The 18,256-nt window shown below is 38.6% G+C and overlaps 1 protein-coding gene across 1 annotated transcript; it reads left to right on the top strand.

Moving 5' to 3' along the window:
• Positions 1-3,126: 3,126 nt before the first annotated feature.
• Ltv1 (LTV1 ribosome biogenesis factor) lies at positions 3,127-17,316 on the top strand. Its single transcript, XM_047557056.1, has 11 exons — positions 3,127-3,281; positions 4,287-4,418; positions 5,469-5,636; positions 9,613-9,700; positions 11,195-11,336; positions 11,649-11,904; positions 13,415-13,542; positions 14,794-14,933; positions 15,421-15,473; positions 15,654-15,854; positions 15,984-17,316. The coding sequence occupies exons 1-11, from the start codon at positions 3,279-3,281 to the stop codon at positions 16,092-16,094; spliced, it is 1,422 nt and encodes a 473-aa protein (XP_047413012.1). The 5' UTR covers positions 3,127-3,278; the 3' UTR covers positions 16,095-17,316.
• Positions 17,317-18,256: the final 940 nt, after the last annotated feature.

The following is an 18,256-nucleotide window of genomic DNA, read 5'->3' as shown; positions in this document are numbered from 1 at the left end:
TATGATAAACACAATTTCAATGGGTGAGCTAGTTTCCTGTGAAACCGATTTTTTCGAAGCCTAGATGAAACCAGAGAGTCTTAAAAATAGGTACCATTAATTACAACATGCTAATAAGGAGGTAGGAGAAACATGAGTTGGATTTAATATCATTACAATAATATTTCAGTTATGAGCACTTTTACTGGTTAAAAAATAGCATTTTTGTATGTTAAGAAAGCAGTCGGAAACATTTCTGATGCTAACTCACCATGTGTTGAGTATTTGGTAATGGGATTTTTTTTAAAAAAAGGGTATGTTGTCATGGTTAAGGATATGACCCTCAAGCTACACCTGAGTTCTTATTGTGGCTTTATCACCTACTGTTTTTGTCCTCTGCAGCAAAGGTAACTTAATTTTCTGTTCCTCATTTGCCAATCTGTTTTTTAAAAAAGATAATTACAGTATATCTGCTTAAAACTTTTTGTAAGGATTTAATGGTAAATGTTTGTAAAGTTTTGAGCCCTTGCTACATAGTTAGTCAAAGATCCTTGCTTTTAAGTAGGTTACTGCTGTCTGGTTGTGGACACAGAAGAAAATGAGGATTTGCAATTTAGTGTAATGGAGTAGAGCAGTGTAATCACAGAATACAGTGAGAGCATTTGGGACAGGCCTAGTTTTTGAAGGAAATGGGAAAGTTTCCTACAGGCAGACAAAGTGAAAGTTTCCTCAGATCCTGCGACTTTCTCTGTGTCCTGACAGAAACACAGAGTACCTTGACCGTTCTATGACCTGGCCAGCTGCGTGTTTTTCTTTCCCTACAGGCTTGATCCCAAGCCCGGGCCTTGAACATTCCTAGGCACTGATAAAGCTCTGTAGGTTATTGCTGAAATTCTGAAAGATCAAAATATGTTGCTGAACACATAGAAACTAGCCCTGGCCCTGAACCAAATACCTTAAATCCCCATATAAACTCCATAATCCACAGTCTTGTGAACATACCTATGTAGAACATATTTTCTGTCACTGAAACCCTCTGTATGCAAGTTCTTGATAAATGCTTTGGACTCATCATCCTGGCATGTAGAGCTTCTTTCTTTGGAATCTCCACTGAGCCCACTTCAGGACAGTGTGGGGCAACCCCTTTTAGAAACTCCCTTGCTACCCATCTTGGGACACTCCAGTGTAGTGTTCAGTGGGAGGGAAGATGTGGCTATACTATGACTTAAAGAGAGGGAGAGGAATGGAAGAGACTTTGAGATGGAGGAGAGAGTTCATCTCTCTCTTGAACCTTTGGGAAGTGCAAATAGTTTAACAGGGTTGGGTCACAGAGGTATTTGGCAGAATAAAGAGTCATGATGTGAAGTTGATGGCTGGAGACTAGATGATAAAATGTCTTGGATGCCAAGAAAAAGAGTTCGACTTTATCCTGAAACCAGAGGGTAGACATTATACAGGCTACATAATTGCAGTCTTAAAAATGATAAAGGTGATAAAATGGGTAATGAAGTGGTACATTTGGATAGTCAGAAGGCAGAATCAACAGAATGTGCTGGTTGACTGTCTTCAGGGGGCAGTGTAAAATATGGGTAAGGAATGGCTTTCCCAAGGCAGCCCCAGGGGCTACACCTATAGGTTTTTCTTACTCTGTGAACTTGGGTAGGCAAATTCAATTCTCTGAATGTCAGACTCATGTCAGTGAGACTGGCTTGGTGTTAACTAATTGTACATGCAGACTTGATCAAGGAATTAAATGGCATAACGAATACAAAGTGCTAGCACACTGTATATAGTGTTTGTATTACAACAAAAAATTTGTAAAATAAGCATAATGTTATGGGGGAGAGGGGAGTAACATGGTTAGGATGCCAGGTTCCAGTCAGATTTCTTAGGCTTAAAGCAGTGATCTGCCATTTACTATTTATGTGATCTAAAGAAAATTACTTAGCTTTTTTTTTTTTAAATCTTTTTTATGCTTCATCTTAGTATTTGTAAGATGATGAAGATAATAACACCTCTCTCACAGTATTGTGGTAGGGAAGAAATGAGATAATTCAGGCAAAGTCCTAAAACATTAATTCACTTAAATATTGAGCATATGTGCCAAATATTAGATACAATACTAAAACAAAACAGAAACGAAACAAACCCTGTGCATTTTTCTACATAACAAATACTAATAATGAATCTCTGGCATAGCAAGGTGCTATGTGGTATCTGTTTCAAAGTATTATCTCGAGGCAACTTTTGTGGTCCTAACCTAAATTGTGCCTCTAATTAAAAAAAATAATATGCCACAACTATTTGTAATGGTAATATGTTGGGCATAATTACAGACATCTTGCAAGATATTTCAAGACATTGGGAAGATGCCAGTGACTGGGAGGAGGAAACACAAATTTGAGGGAAGCTACTACCGATACAACTTTCAATGCTTGTATCACTCTTTTGTCCAAGAAAAGCTAAGAGTGCTTCAGCACCTGCCCGAAATCTTCCTAAGAAGCTGTGCTTACAGCCAAGATAGAGCATTTTGAGGAACGACTTGGAAGAAAAGCATTTTCGTAGTAAGATATGCAAACGCCAGAGATTCTGGATATATTTTATTACTTCAATGTCTCTACAGCCAGCATCGTCGGAGGTTTTGTTAACGGGATAGGTGGGGGCAGTGCACAGAACGGTGGAAGGCGCAGGCCGAATCAAGTCTGGGGTAGCCTGCAACAGCAAGGCCCGACCCCCGTTGCTAAGCAACCGATTCGGCCCTCGCGTAGAAGAGAGGGAACCGGAAACCTCCGTGACCCGGAGGGTAGCCACCTTTCTTCGGGGTACCTGTACAGGGCTTTTTGTGTTCTACGCTTGGGACTAGGTAAGGGACACCAGTCCATAGGGATGCTACATTCGCCCTGGTCTCGGCAGAGGACGCTACAAAGGAAAGCCGCCCACACGCAGCAACCCCTACCGCACCCCAACACAGCGTCGCCCCGCAACCCGCTTTCCCCTGTGGGAGAATGCCACCCGAAAAGCGCCGCCCGCCAGGGGGCGGGAACCAGGCTAGCCCCGCCTCCCATAGCTCTCGCGACCGTTGAGACGACGCAAGCAACGTAACTTCCGGCGGCGACCCAGCAGCTCCTCAGCGATTGGTCCGTTTTCACGGGCTGTTGCGTGACGTACCGCCCGGGACCTGTGGTCGCACGTGTGTCTAGGCCTAGAGACCCGATCGTGAGCCGGCCCTTGGTGTCCCCGGGGTTTCGAGGCTGTGGTGGCCGCCGTGTGTTGGGGGGTGAGCGCCGCGCGGCTGTAGTATGGTGAGCAAGCCTCGTTCGTCTCGGCGACCGGGAGCCGTGGTTTTGCCGAGACCGGATTGGTTCCGGTAATGCCAGTGGCTACAGCTCCCTCGGGCTGCGTTCTGTCAGAGGCTGCTTGACGCACAGCGATCCGAAATGGGTCACCCTCGTCATCCGAAGGCACTCTCCGCGGGGGGAATAGTCCCGAGCGATGGCCTTCCTCTTACCCCTAGGTGCCTGCATCTCTGCGAGGCTTCGGTTCATGGAAAACCTGTGACCCCTGCCCCGAATGCTGCACCACCCGTCTGCACCCTGCTTCGCGGGGTTGGGCGGAGCGGGAGCTGCTGGTCACTCCAGTCGTAGGAGTGGCAGATGTATCTGCTTGTTTACTCTGGGGGAAAAACACCTTGTGGGAGAGTAATGTTGGGCCCTTGTAAAGAAAGTCACTCAGTTGGTTTCTGATTAGAAAATCAAGGTTGAATCGCAAAATAAAAATGTTTAGAGATGGAAATGGGTCTTAGTAAATTTAAGCAGCTCCTTGTGTCCTGGTTTTATTTACGAGTTGGTAGAGACATGTCTACCTTGTCTGGAACACTCTACTCCAGATTTTTTTGTGGCAGACTCACTGTCCAGGTACGGTTCAACCTGTCACAGGGAGGTCCTCAGAACACCCAGTCTAAAGAGACTCTTGAGTCATTTGTGCATCACCGTATTTAATTTTCTTCACCTGAAATCATTATCTTGTTGATTTGATTGCTAAGACCAGGAATTTTATCGGACTTTTCCACTACTATATTCCCATCTCCCATAACAAGGTCTGGCATAGAGTAAGTGCCCAACTAATGTTTGTTGAAAGAAGTCGTGGGTTCTACAGAGCACAGCTGTCATTGCCTACCCTAAAATTGTATATCTGAAAAGTTTGTTGATCCTTCATATAATTTATTGAAACTGCCTGTGAAGATTAAGGTATCATTTACTGTTTTGGATCCTGTTTTAATGAATTGTTCTGATTCTCTTCCTTTGAAGCCTCACAGGAAGAAAAAGCCATTTATAGAGAAGAAGAAAGCTGTGTCTTTTCACTTGGTCCACCGGAGTCAACGAGATCCTTTAGCGGCAGATGAGACCGCGCCCCAGAGGGTTTTGTTACCTACACAGAAGGTAGACTTTGTTCTTTAGCTAGTAAGTTTATAGGTAGACTATTAGGGGTTTTGTTTGTTTTTGTTTTTCATGATGCTGAGGATCTAAACAAGGCCTTGCATATTCTAGGCAAACACTCTGCCACTGAGATATACTCCATTCTCTGTTAGTAGTTTTAATAAATTGCTGACCAACTATTATTTTCAAATAACTGGTCTTCTGAGAAATTGTGACTCAATTTTTAATACATGTACTAAAATTTTTGCATCATACATGTTTATTTTGATTGGGATGGTAAAGCATCTTCATTTGAGATGTTTAAATGAATAATTCTTACAAAATAATGATCAGCTTTACTAAACCACCAGCTGCAAAGCTGCATGATGTTATTTAGGACACAACCATATGTTCAACCTCTGCTTTCCTGAGATCAGCCATTTATAGTAGTCTTTTTGTAGACTCCATTTGCCTCCTGGTCATTCATCTCATGAAATATAAAGTATCTGAGCTCATCATGCATTAGCTTTAGAAAATGTCAGGGAGCCTTGAAAAGATTGGTTTGATTTTGCTAGAGTGTACTTGTTAAGTGTAGATGATATAAAAGGAAGTATTGGAGGACATTAGCCATGTTTTTAGTTCTTCAGTATATTGAGGAAATTTTACTTCCCATTCGAAACCCACAACTCTTCTAACTCTCCAAATACATGATAAAAGCCTGTGTTTCTTAGCTTGAATTATTGCATGGAAATGATAATAGAAGGAATTGTTTTTGTTCCTATTTGTTTTATTTATCAAGAGAAGTTCTTGCAAAGTTGCCTGGATTGATCTTAAACTTGTGGATTCAAGTGATCCATTTCAGTCTCCCTGCTGGCAAATGGTTTGTTTTCACTCCATTTTATGTAGAACCTGGTTTAGAAGTTCTGCTTTTCCTGAGATTGACGAGAATTCTTTATCTCATTCCTGTGAGCCAGTGTACATGTGCCATCTCCTCCTAGTATGGAATTTGTGCTTATAGTAAGATTCCTGGGCCTTATCCACAGGTGTACTAATTTCTTTTTGTTGTTGTCCAAGGTAAATGATGAAGAAAGACGAGCAGAACAGAGGAAGTATGGTGTGTTCTTTGATGATGACTATGACTATCTACAGCACCTGAAGGAACCATCTGGCCCCTCAGAGCTTATTCCCACCAGTACCTTTCACTACAGCAGAGATGAGAAAGAAGAAACTTCAGTAATTCCAGTAAGCCTTTTCAACAATTTAAGGGTGAGAGCATGAATGTGGGAAAGAGTGAAGAAACCCCTGGTTGTTTTAAATCAATATGACTGTTTCAGGCAAAAAAAAAAAAAAAAAAATGGTGTATGAAGAGCATAGATAGGCCATATTGCCACTTAGAATTGTGTATGTGTGTGCATATCTATACCATCAGGAGAAGAGTAGGCTATCTCTTTGGTGATAAAAGTCACATTTGAGAGTTTCAGGACTTCTGATTGGTGAGTCATGTGAGACAGCTCTTTTCACTAGAGGAAAGGCAGCCAACTTTATATTAACAACCATTTCAGGATCAAACTGTTCCAAGATAGACTATAACTTTTATCAACTACTTCAATTTTCCACACTTTTGTAAAAGCTGCAGGCTAATCATAAGAGAAAATAACATAAATAGATTGTAATGAAATGCCTGTTAGTCTTCTCAACAAAAGTGTGGTCCATTTTAATACTTTTTTATCTTTTAGGTAGAAATGAGGGCACATGTTTATATAAAACTAGTACTACTCATTAAAGATATGCTTATCCCCTGCCACCCCCACCATTTATGGTAAGGAGCCCATGTTGTGTGCTTCTGTTTTAGTATAAAGTAAATTTTCTTATGGGAAACTTCTATATCACCTAGCAATTAAAATAAAGGAAATTTTCACTAGAATTATAGACAAAGAAGAGATTAAAAATGGGGACACCAATTTTCCCCAGCTTCTTGTTTTCTAATCTTGTCCTGATCTGGTGCTCCTTTCCTCAGTGAAGATGTGATCACAGTTCTTCTAATCCATAGCTTGTCTCTTAAGCAGAGTCAAAAGTGTTAGGTTTCAGGAAATCATCCCAGAGATCGAGGTAATGACTGCAGCTGTTCCATTTGTGAATTAGGACATAGTTCTTGTAAGGCTCTGCATTCCACCACTGTGTTGATACCATAGTAGAACCAACTTTTCCATTCTTTCCCAAGGCTGTTACATCAGCAGTAGGGTACTTGTTGAGACTTCCTTCTGTACCCCATTGAGGGAGAGGAGAGGCCTAGTAGTTGTTAAACTTCTTTATTTTTCCTAGGAAGAAAGTTTTTAATAAAGTCATAATATTCCTTTGGCTGAATCTTATTAAGAGTTAAGCTTTTAATCCTTAATTTTGGGTAAAAGAAATCACTAATTGTTTTTTTTTTTTTTTTTCTTTTTTTTTTTTTGATAGAATAAGACTGTTGAGGGGCTAGGGATATAGCTAAGTTGGTAGAGTACTTGCCTTGCATACACAAGGTCCTGAGTTCAATCCCCAGCACCACAAAAAAAAAAAAAAAAAAAAGAATAAGGCTATTGAATGAACACTTTGGTTTATTTATAAGGATAAATGAATTATGTTTAAAAACAAAAGTGCCATTGATATTCTGTACCACTATGCAAAAAATGTACATTGTTCCCATGTACTTTTATGACTTTAATTTGTGACAAATCAGAATTGAATAGACCTCATGGTTTCAGAGGTCTTAGTCCATAGGCAACTAACTCCATTCCTCGGGACTTGAGGTGGCAGATGGCAGAGGGAACCAGCTCACGTGATGATCAGGAAACAGAGAGAGAGAGATTCCACTCTCCAGATACAAAATATATACCCCATATATACCCTAGTGAACCACCTCCAGCCACACCCCACCTGCCTCTAGTTACCACTCAGTTAATCCCAGGGTGTGTGTGTGGGGGGGGGTGTAATTCACTGATTAGGTTAAGGCTATTACCCAGTCATTTGTCCTCCAAACCTTGCATTGGCTCACATACATGTGAACTTTTGGGGGACATCACATCTAAACCATAACACCTTAGAAAAAGAATAAACCTTAGAAACAGAACATGAGGCAATTAGAAAAGACACTACAGAAATAATGCTTGACCTTGTCCTGATTTTCATGAGGGTGGTGTCATGGTAGAAAGTAGCCGAGCAAACTCCAGATGGGAACTACTGCAACCAAAAAAGTTATAGTCTTCTAAAAGGGAAAGTAATCACTATCTAATCTCCATCGTGTATGTGACTGACTACTTTCCAAGACTTGAAGAATGTTCCCATGGGTAAATTCACTAAATTTACTGAGGCAGAGCCCCTCCCTGCTTTTTAGTCTAGAATTCTAAGGATAATCCCAAAGAATGCTGTTTAAAAAAAAAAAAAAAAAAAAAAAAAAAAAAAAAAAACCTAAGAGTATGTGTGTGTATAGTGTGTGTATATATATATACATATATTGTGGGTATGTATGTATATGTAGTATTGTAGGTCACAGTGATAGGCATGTGGCTACTTAAATTATTTTGAGTTATTATATGACAGTGAGGAACTGGATTTGATTTGTGTCTTATTATAGTAAGAAATTTGGATACACGGAGTAGGCCTTGATTTTATATGGCCTTATGTGGAGGAACTTAAATACAAAGTGAAGAATCAGGACCTGTTATAAATTCAGGAAAATAACTAAAGGAGTTTATTTGGACAGAGGTATGAAGGTTGGATTAGGGGTGGACTGAAGGCACAATCTACATCTTGGTTATTCATAAATTGGATGGTGCCCAAAGAAGGGGAGTAAAGTCATTCTCTGCAAGAGTTCAAAGGGACATAGGGACAGAGAGATGATTATGACCACTGTAGGATTTAAGATAGCTGATGCAAAGAAAGGCTTTACTGTTACTAGAAATTGGGATGTTTTCTTTGGTTTTAAGAGGAAAAGATTAAATTTGTTTTGAAACTTCAGGCAAGTGGAATTACAAGCTCTAGATTTGTCCTGAAACCTCTTAGTGACCAGTCTCAGGCAGTCATAATGTTTAACCCTTTTAAGCTTCTGTTCTTTCACTAAAACACACACCTTACTGGGTTTGAGGGTTAAGTGGAATAATGTACTAGAGTAAGTGTTATTAAGAACTGTAGGGGAGTTACTTCTGGAGTGATGATGGAATGTGTAACTGGCACACAGGTGAGAGATTACAGAATGTAGTTGTGACAGTTTCCTAGGTCTGTGGTAACAAATTACCATATACTTCATGACTTAAAAGAACAGAAATTTATTGTCTCATTGTTCTGGAGGTCAGAAGTCTGAAATCAAATTATTGGCAGGTTCAGTTTTTTTTTTTTTTTTTTTTTTTTTTTTTTGTAGTTGTAGATGGACAGCATGCCTTTATTTTATGTTTACATGGTGCTAAGGATTGAACCCAGTGCCTCACACGTGCTAGGCAAGTGCTCTGCCACTGGGCTACAGCCCCAGCCCAGATTCAGTTCTTTCTTAGGGGATCAGGGGGGTTCTGTTGCTTTCCTTACTTGTGACTTCTGGAGCTTGGTGGCAGTCTGTCCTTAGAGTTCCTTGACTTATGGATGTTTTGCTACAGTGTGCCTCCATCTTCACATTGCATTCTCCCTGATGTGTCTGTCTATTCCTGGCCTCTGTAAGAGCATACTGGCCAGTGGACTAGAGCTCACCCTAATTCAGTATGACCTCATCTTAACTATTTACATGTATAAGACTTAGTGAATTTTCTTTTGCTAATAACAATACCACAATCTTAAGTACAAGGAAAAAAGTTTTATTTTGGCTCACGTCCAGGGTTGAGGGACTGAATGTGGTGATGGCCTTCTTGCTGGCAGAGACCCAAGACATCACAGGGAACATGTGAGTGACCTAGCACACTGACTTTTATAACAGACCCACTGTAATCACATGAATGGTTTAGATCATTCATGAGAACAGAGCTCGGGTCACCTCTTCCTACCTGATCTAATACCTTATAGTAAGGAGTAAATTTCAACCTGAGCTTCAAAGAAGATAAACCATAGTTAAACCATAAAGGCTTTATTTCAAATATGGTCACAGTCTAGGGGGCTGGGTCAACATAAATTTTGGGGGGACACTTTTCAACCCAGTACAGTAGTTGAGAAGTATTTTCAAAATAAACCTAACAGTTGTCTAATTTCTTTTTTTAAGAGTACTGGAATTAAGTTGCCTTCATCTGTGTTCGCATCAGATTTTGAGGAAGATGTTGGGTTGTTAAATAAAGCGGCTCCAGTTTCAGGTGTGTTTAATTTCTGTAACTTTTCAAGTGGATAAATTGTGTTTTATGTAGGGTTTTTTCTATCCTTGAAAAAGGGTTGAAACAACTAGGATGTGTCTAATTGATGTTAAAGGTCACGAGGAAGGGACAAACGTGGTCAGCAGCCTTTTGTGTTGTGCCATCAAATTCCCCAGTTGAAGGGGATCTCTAAGAGATTCTAGTTTATGGCAGTCTAATAGAGAAATTTTAAATCACCTAGCCTTTTACAAAAACAGTGACACATTCATTTCAGATACTGTAATTTTGAACAATAATCTTTTCCAGAATTTCTCCCAAGAGTATACAAATATTTTATAGAAGTTTATTTTACCATCTACTTAAGGTACCCTGAAACTGTTTTTTAAAAAGTTTTAGCATCAACATTGTCATCTAGAACAAACATGAACATCCACAGAAATAGTATTTTGATATTTTATCCCAGGTTGCCTTAATTATTGACTTAACATTTGCCTTGATGCATTGATTTTTCTACAGACTTAAGTTGCCAGAGCATAGCAGGATCTTAGGTTAAACAGAACAAAGCTTAGTCCCTGATCTCAAGGATTTTACTTCAGTTGTAAAAATAATAACTGCTAAAAAAATAGTAATTTCAGATGGTTAAATACTGGTGAGGCAAGGGGTACCAGACCCAGTTTCAGGTTGTTAGGCAAGACTTCCTAGAGGATGTTTAGGTTAATGTTTCTTGATATTTGTAAATTTATTTGCATGGTGGTGGAGAGCAAACCCAGAGCATGGTGCATGTGAGGCAGGTGCTGTACCACTAAGCAATGCCCCAGCCCCCTGCTGATTTCTTAATAAAAGGCACGTGACAGAAGGAGGAAGGCATGGAGAAGAAAAGTTATTTCACAAAGAAGACTGCAAAAGCAAGAGAACACAAATATCAGAAGCTGCTTACATTTTAGCATGCCAGAAGGAAGGATGAGGATTAGTAAGAAATGCTCCTGAGAAGTTAAGTGGTGGCCACGTAGCAGACAGTATTGGAATCTGTGTCAGATCAAAAGATTGAACCTGAAAGGTTTTCTTGAACTTTTGTTTTGTTTTGTTTTGTTTTGTTTTTTAAGATGGAAGAATATAGCTGAAGAAATAGGTTGAGATTTATTAAAATCTTGTAGTTGAGAAAACAAAGTGTAACAGTCTGTAAATGCTTAATTTGAGTTACTTCTAGCAGGTGAATTTAAAGCCCAGTTTCTTTGTGCAGGTGAAAGCTCTGAGTTGATATTTAGATTCTAAGTTCAATATACATCTGTAGTGGAAGAGTGTTTTTCCCAATGAATACTGAAAGAGAAAGTTTGCCTTTCAGCTCTGTTCCTAACTAGACTGAACTTAAGGTTTTAAATCATTCTTTTATTCTTACTACATAATAGAATTTAGCATTTTACATTATGGATGCACAGTTTTTGTAAAGTGAATGGTGCTTTCTTGAAAATTCTTGCTCAATTTTTGTTTTCCTTTTAGGACCTCGACTGGATTTTGATCCTGACATTGTTGCAGCTCTTGATGATGATTTTGATTTTGATGATCCAGATAATCTGCTTGAAGATGACTTTATTCTTCAGGCCAATAAGCCTACAGGAGAGGAAGAGAGAACGGATACACAGTATGTGTGGATTATTTCAAAACACAGATGACAAGACTGGCTTCTTCAGTGGGAGGATAACCATGTTTTAGTAGGAAAAGACCTTTGAGAGAATTAATCTGGGACATCTATTTTAGAGCAAAAAATAATTTAATTTGAGACATGAGCTCTTTATGTATAGTTGGGGCTAAAGTCCAAGAATATCAATTGCCACTTCATTGCTTTTCTTACCCCATCAGCACCTCTATTCCTATCTACTTAAGAACTGTTCCTGAAGCACCCTCATGTTTTACTTGTGTAAAATTAATTTGTTCTGTGACTCTTGGAATTTAGGAAATCTGAAAGTGAAGATGGCAGTGACTGGGAAGATGTGGATGATGAGACGGGGAGAGATAGTGATGTTGGCTGTGACTCTGCAGGCTCGTTGTCAGATGATGACATGTCTGCCCCCAGGAAGCCTCTTGGACCCATAGAAAAGCAGTTGTTCTGGGACGAAGAAACGAAAAGTCGGTTCACAGAGTATTCTATGACTTCCTCAGTCATGAGGAGAAATGAACAGCTGACCCTACATGATGAGAGGTTTGAGAAGGTGAGGTCTCCAAAAAATGTCTGCTTTCTCCTAGTAACTGTCACTTCTGAAAAAGTGGGAAAGTAGAACCCAAAGCTACAACTTTCAGGATTAGAAATGGCCTATGTCTTTTAATTGAAACAGCATACAAACACAATCGTTTTAATTCCAGAAAGAACGTGTATAGATCCCAAGAGTTGGCTGATCAGACATCCTGACTTTCCTCTTTTGAGTTCTAACATTTTGATTCTGAACCTCTCTGAACACATTCTGCAAGATTTTATTTTCCTGAAGCATTGGCCTGATTATAAACAAGATTTATTTTGTTTCATTTGTTCATATCTGGAGTTTCCAGACGTAACTAAAACCAAAGAACAGAAAAGAAGTAAAAAGTATAAGATACTTTCAAAGCATAAATTGTAATGTACTTAATTTGGTTCTCCAATCATGAACTTTCTCCAGGGCTTCCATCCCATTCTCTAGACTGTCTTTATAGGTTCTCTGTCCTACCCATCCTGTCCTGTAGCACTCTCCACCTCCTGATATCATCTCTAACATGCTTATTTATTGTTCATTGTATATAGGTTTATCTCGGATTATAATATGAGTTTCCCAAGGGCAGAGATTCTTGTGTGATTTTCTCACTGGTACATGCCCAGTCATAAAGCAGTGTCTGGCATGCAGTAGGAATTCACTGTTTGATAGGATGAGTGAGTGAAGGAATGGTTCCCTTCCAGAAAAACCCAAGACACAGTTCTACCTTTGCTGCAATCTCACAAGACATTAGGTTCTCTTATCTGTTAAGAGAGTCCATTTGTTGCTGGGTGTGATGGCAGCATACACCTGTAATCCCAACTACTCAGGAGGCTGAAGCAGGAGGATTAAAAGCTCAAGGCCAGCCCGATCAAATTATTAAGACCCTGTCTCAAAATAAAAATTTTAAAAAGGGATAGGAATGTTGCAAGCTGGCACGTGCAAAACCCTGGGTTCATTTCTCAAAACCAAAAGAATAAAAAAAAAGCCACCTGTTACTACAAATGACCTCACTTGTCAGGAGATGCATCACCATTTGCATACTATAACAAAGGCCAACAATGTTAACGCTATTTGATTAATATAATAAATACTATCAAACCAGAATAAAATGATACATTAATTGGAGGCTGTGTTCAATTACATGATCTTTTAGTCTTTATAACAAAGGAATTTGAAAGTGTTTTTAAAATGTTCTGAGGTAAAGATCTCTGCCTAGCATTTTATTCTTCAAGCTCAGTAGAGTAACTCCTTTTCATTTTCATTTTAAATGGAAGCCTATTTTCAGTGTAAATGAATTTGGAAGTACTGGCTTGAAATCCGAAATATTTCTATACCCAATTGTGGTGCTAAATCTCTGCAAATATTTTAATGGTAGTTCTGATCTTATAGTAGTGCTTAAATGATGTGTAGAAATAAAGTTGAAACACAAATAACATTTAAATACTGTAGTTAATGAATTTGTTTATTTTTAATGGTATTTTATTTCTGTTTCAAGTTTTATGAACAATATGATGATGTTGAGATTGGAGCTCTGGATAATGCTGAATTGGAAGGTTCCATTCAAGTAGACAGCAATCGCTTACAGGAAGTTTTGAATGACTACTATAAAGAGAAGGCAGAGAAGTAAGGCAACTTTCCTTTCCTTGTTTAGCTACTTTTTTCCCCATCTCTAAATAAGATCTGTAGTGCTTCAAGTGAAATTCTAGTCAGATTCCATTAGTAAGGAAGTAGTACATTTTCTATCAACCTTGGCCCATAGATTGCTCATCAGTTTTGTCTGCATTTTGGTATTAAGAATTCTGAAGCTAAATGTGACACTGGAGGCATACTGGGAACCACATTCTGTATTTCCTTGACTTGAGAAGAGTCATGACTGGATATCTGAGTGTCAGTGGGAAATGGGAGGACACATTCCATTTGGGGAGTAGGGTGGTACTTCTACCATTTTTGGCTAAAGAATTACTCCAAATTTTGCACTTTGTTTTCATCTTTCTGAAATGCTGGGTGTTCTCAAAAGCAAGTAGTCGTGGCTTATAGCAGGATAATAGTTTGCATTTCCAGTTGTTTTGTAGAAGTGACTAGTGAATTATTTGGTGAATCGGCATCTGCATCAAGGTGACTTTTTTCTGAGAGAAACTCATAAGGATTTTTTTTGAGGGGGAGTAGTGGCAGCTACGAGGGATTAAACTTGGGATACTCAACCACTGAGCCACATCCCCAGCCCTATTTTTTTTTTTTAAGAGTCAGTGTCTCACTGAGTTGCTTAGCTCCTCACCATTGCTGAGGCAGGCTTTGAACTCTTGATCCTCCTGCCTCAGCCTCCCAAGCTGCTGGGATTACAGACATGCACCACTGCACTTGGCTCATGAGAAGTTTAAATCTGCTAGAAAGGTCAGATGTTCTGAAATATGCAGTCCCACAGCAGGGAAAAGAGCTACACACTTTGAACGATGTAAATACTTTGAAGAGATGGATTGACTTGTGCTTTTTTTAGGCTTCAAAAGCATTTGTCTTCTCCATCTTTTTTCATACACAACCGTATAAACTTGCAGATAGATCTTATCTACTTAACAGGAGTGTAAATGTCCAGAACCTACTAGAAGGGAGAGGCAGAGCTGTGTATAATGCAGTTTGATGGGAAGTAAAAAGCATAGGAGTATGTGGATTTAAAAAACTATGATAGTTTTTGTAGGTTTTTTTTTTTTTTTTTTTTTTTTGTGGTACTGGGGATCGAACCCAGGGCCTTGTGCATGCAAGGCAAGCACTCTACCAACTGACCTATATCCCCAGCCCCTTTGTAGTTGTTTTAATCACATATAATAATGGGGAATCCCCCATCTCCCTTGTCTTCTTTTTTAAAAACATAACCAAAAGCTGTGTAAAATTGAATACTCTTGAACCCCTGGAGGATCAAGACCTACCAATGAATGAGCTTGATGAATCTGAGGAGGAAGAGATTATTACTGTCGTTCTTGAAGAAGCCAAAGAGAAGTGGGATTGTGAATCCATTTGCAGTAAGTATCTTTGTGTCCACTCTGCTGCCGAAAGTGTGATAGTAATTTTAAAGTATCAAGTACATCAACTTTGAAAAAGTACACCTATTTTAGAATTAAGCTTTCAGGGAACTTACGAAAAAGATTTAGAAAGAGTAATATTCCTATTACTGAATTGTAAACAATTTAAAAACATTTATGAGGGAGACCCTAGTGTTATCTTATACTACAAAAACACCAAGGTCAGGAATATAGTGACCTTAGTAATTTTTGCTGAACCAAAAGTGTACTTATTGAAGCATGATTTGTGGGGTTTGTGTAAAGGATTAGGAAATAGTAATATTTCTATTACTGAGTTGTAATAGAAATAATTTTTAAATGTTTGTGAGAGAGACTTCAGTGTTATTTCACACCACAAAAACACAAAGGTCAGGAATATAGTGGGATCTTAGTAATGCTCTGCTGAACTTAAAGTATACTTAATTAGTGTGTGATTTTTGTTTTTTAGGTACATACTCAAATTTGTACAACCATCCACAGCTTATCAGATATCAACCAAAGGTAAGTCCTAGTATCCTGAGCTTTTTGAAATATCCAGTGTGGGAATTGGAGTGTACAAATTTTCTCACAGTAGCTATCCCTTTGTGGCTGACAGCACTATTAGGAATAGCACCAGCAGTGTGTCATTAGTGAGCTATTTTTAAGACATGGGAAATAACTCTGGTGTCATCTGTTTTTCAGCCCAAACAAATCCACCTATCTTCTAAAACAGGAATACCTCTCAATGTCTTACCTAAGAAAGGGCTTACAGCAAAGCAAGTGGAACGAATGCAGATGATTAATGGCAGTGATCTGCCCAAGGTATCAACCCAACCACGTTCTAAAAATGAAAGCAAAGAAGATAGAAGAGCAAGAAAGCAAGCTATAAAAGAGGAGCGCAAGGTAATATATTTTTTAAATACAAGAATTTTTTTAATAAAGAGTTGGTGAGGAAAAGTTTCAGGAGTTTTCTCTTGTGAAAATCTGTATCAGTTTAAAGATATGAATAACATGAGGAATCCTCTTGTACAGGAACGAAGAGTAGAGAAGAAAGCTAACAAATTGGCATTCAAGCTGGAGAAAAGGCGGCAGGAAAAGGAGCTGTTGAACTTGAAGAAGAATGTTGAGGGTCTAAAGCTATAGACGGCTGAATGTTGAGGATAAGGCACATTCCCTTTCTTTATGGGCTCCTTGTTATTCAGTTTATCCAAGATGTTAAGAGACAAGGCTGTTTGCCGTTTTTACTGGCAGATATTGAAGAGCAAAATACAATTTTGTATTGTTTTCCCACCAGCAAGTTTCCCCTGTCAACTGTCTTGTAAATATTGTATTGTTTTAAATTTAATATTATAAGCTTAGATTTGCTCTGAAATAAATGACTTCATGAATGTGAAATGTTTGGATAAATTAAAGGAAAATATCTTCATAACTTGAATGGAATTGGTGTATTCATTTATTTGTATGGTTGTCATAGTTGTTTTTCGCAGATGTTCTCAAATATTTCTTTGAAACCTCTCCACGCCTTTTCAGGAATTACATGGTTTAATTTGCTGTATGTAGAAAAGTGGCCTGGTTAAACTCAACTTTGAAATGCTGAGTTTATTCTGCTCAGTGGTGAGAACAGTTTTCCTGAGAACATTCCACTAGTAGGAAGCTAAGTTTTCCCTTGCTGTATACAAAAAGAACATTTCAAAAGGATGGGAAAACTTAATATTAAAGTAGTTAGAGTTTAGATTTCCTGTTATATTACTGCATGCCTTGCTTATGGGATTTAGGAACAGTAAAGTCAGGAAACAGAGAAACTGAAGAAGTAATCAAGAAAACCTCTCTGGCTTTAATGAATTCCTAGCTCAAAATCAGATATTTCTTCATTTCAGTTTAAACTGGAATGTTTTATCTTTTCAACAGTATTTAATGCTCAGACCCTCTCAAGCTTAATTAAAATACAGAGTTGAAAACTTGCCCTCCTTTCAGTGAGTAGTTTTTATTTTAACATCAACTGCTCCAAGGTTTAAGCAGTGACACCATCACAATTGTTAATTATTTGGTAAACTGTGACTTCTTACAACTGACTAGTGGCCCTTGTTCATGTGTCCCTGCCTAATGTGGTGTTATATGGACTGGACTCTGAAAATCTGTGGACACTGTTCATCTGAGTGAGGAACAGTATGGATGGGGCAGAACCATTTTGGGCAGGTGAGCTCTATTTGATATCTTAACTTTTTAGAAGTGTCATCTAGAATTCATTTGACTATGGTTTTTCCAAATCTGATAGGTTTCACTTTATTCTGCCAAGTGAATTTTTTAGAGTTGTGAAAACCAATAGCATAGATATTCTACCAACATTGATTACAAAATAAATAAAAAGCCTGGCTATATAGCTTGTCATTACATATAAGATGCTAGTATCTAAATGCCAACCTATAGAAGCACAAGTTCAATTGGTGGTTTGTGTGAATACAGGGGATGTAAATCCTGAAAGGATTGACTACTTTGGTAACTATCTCAACTGAAATTTCTCAAAACGAGCAAGAGTGTTGAGGACATTGGATATTACTTGATTCTGGTGCTACTTTATTTAGAGTTTAAGTCAGCATATTATGTATTTTTCTATTAGGAAAATGTGACTAACCTCAATTTTGAAGCATTGTGATTTAGACTGCTTATACTCCAGTCTTAAAGGTTTATTTTATTCTGGAGAATAAAGTCATAACAATTACAATAAATTTGCTAATATTTTGTTTTATTCTTCCCACTACCCCTACCCCAAACTGTCTCTTCCACACCAACTAAAGTTGGCTAACTTTAGTTGTCTGTAAATGGTGTCTGGAAACTCAGCATACATGCTCCTTGCTAAATGATGGAAGTCCCTGGAGATAAAGGGTTTTGCCTTCAAGAACCACATGATCAGAGGAGGCAGGGTGTGTGCAACAAAGATAACTGGTAGTGCCGTCACTGTGATTAAGTACCACTTGTAAGGGGGACCTTGGTACTTACTGTTCCCTTGACGTATCTTACTGCAGATAAGCCTTCCTCAAGTTTGTGCTTAGTCGTCACCTTCTCTATAAGTTTTTTTCTGAGCATTTGTTTAAAAATTCTTTATCCTCCCCTGCTTTAGGTTTTCCATGACATCTATTGGCATCTGAAACTTTTTTTTTTTGTCTCTTCACTAGAGGAAGGCAGAAAGTTTTATTTATTGCTTTCTTCCCAGTGTCTAAGATAGTTCCTGGCATTTGATAGGGTCTCTAAGTTGGATATGAATAAATGGGCACATGGGAAAGACATTTCAGAAAAGAATAAACTTG

This window comes from Sciurus carolinensis, chromosome 7 (assembly GCF_902686445.1).
Source record: "Sciurus carolinensis chromosome 7, mSciCar1.2, whole genome shotgun sequence".
NCBI classification, from domain to species: Eukaryota; Metazoa; Chordata; class Mammalia; order Rodentia; family Sciuridae; genus Sciurus; species Sciurus carolinensis.
Note: the sequence above shows the minus strand (reverse complement) of the source record. Positions and strands in the feature narration are given on the sequence as shown.

Excerpts from the sequence above, each read along its gene's own strand:
- Ltv1 (XM_047557056.1), top strand. Across the intron at positions 13,543-14,793 it reads TATAAAGAGAAGGCAGAGAA|CTGTGTAAAATTGAATACTC; the intron begins GTAAGGCAACTT and ends CATAACCAAAAG. Across the intron at positions 14,934-15,420 it reads GGATTGTGAATCCATTTGCA|GTACATACTCAAATTTGTAC; the intron begins GTAAGTATCTTT and ends TTTGTTTTTTAG.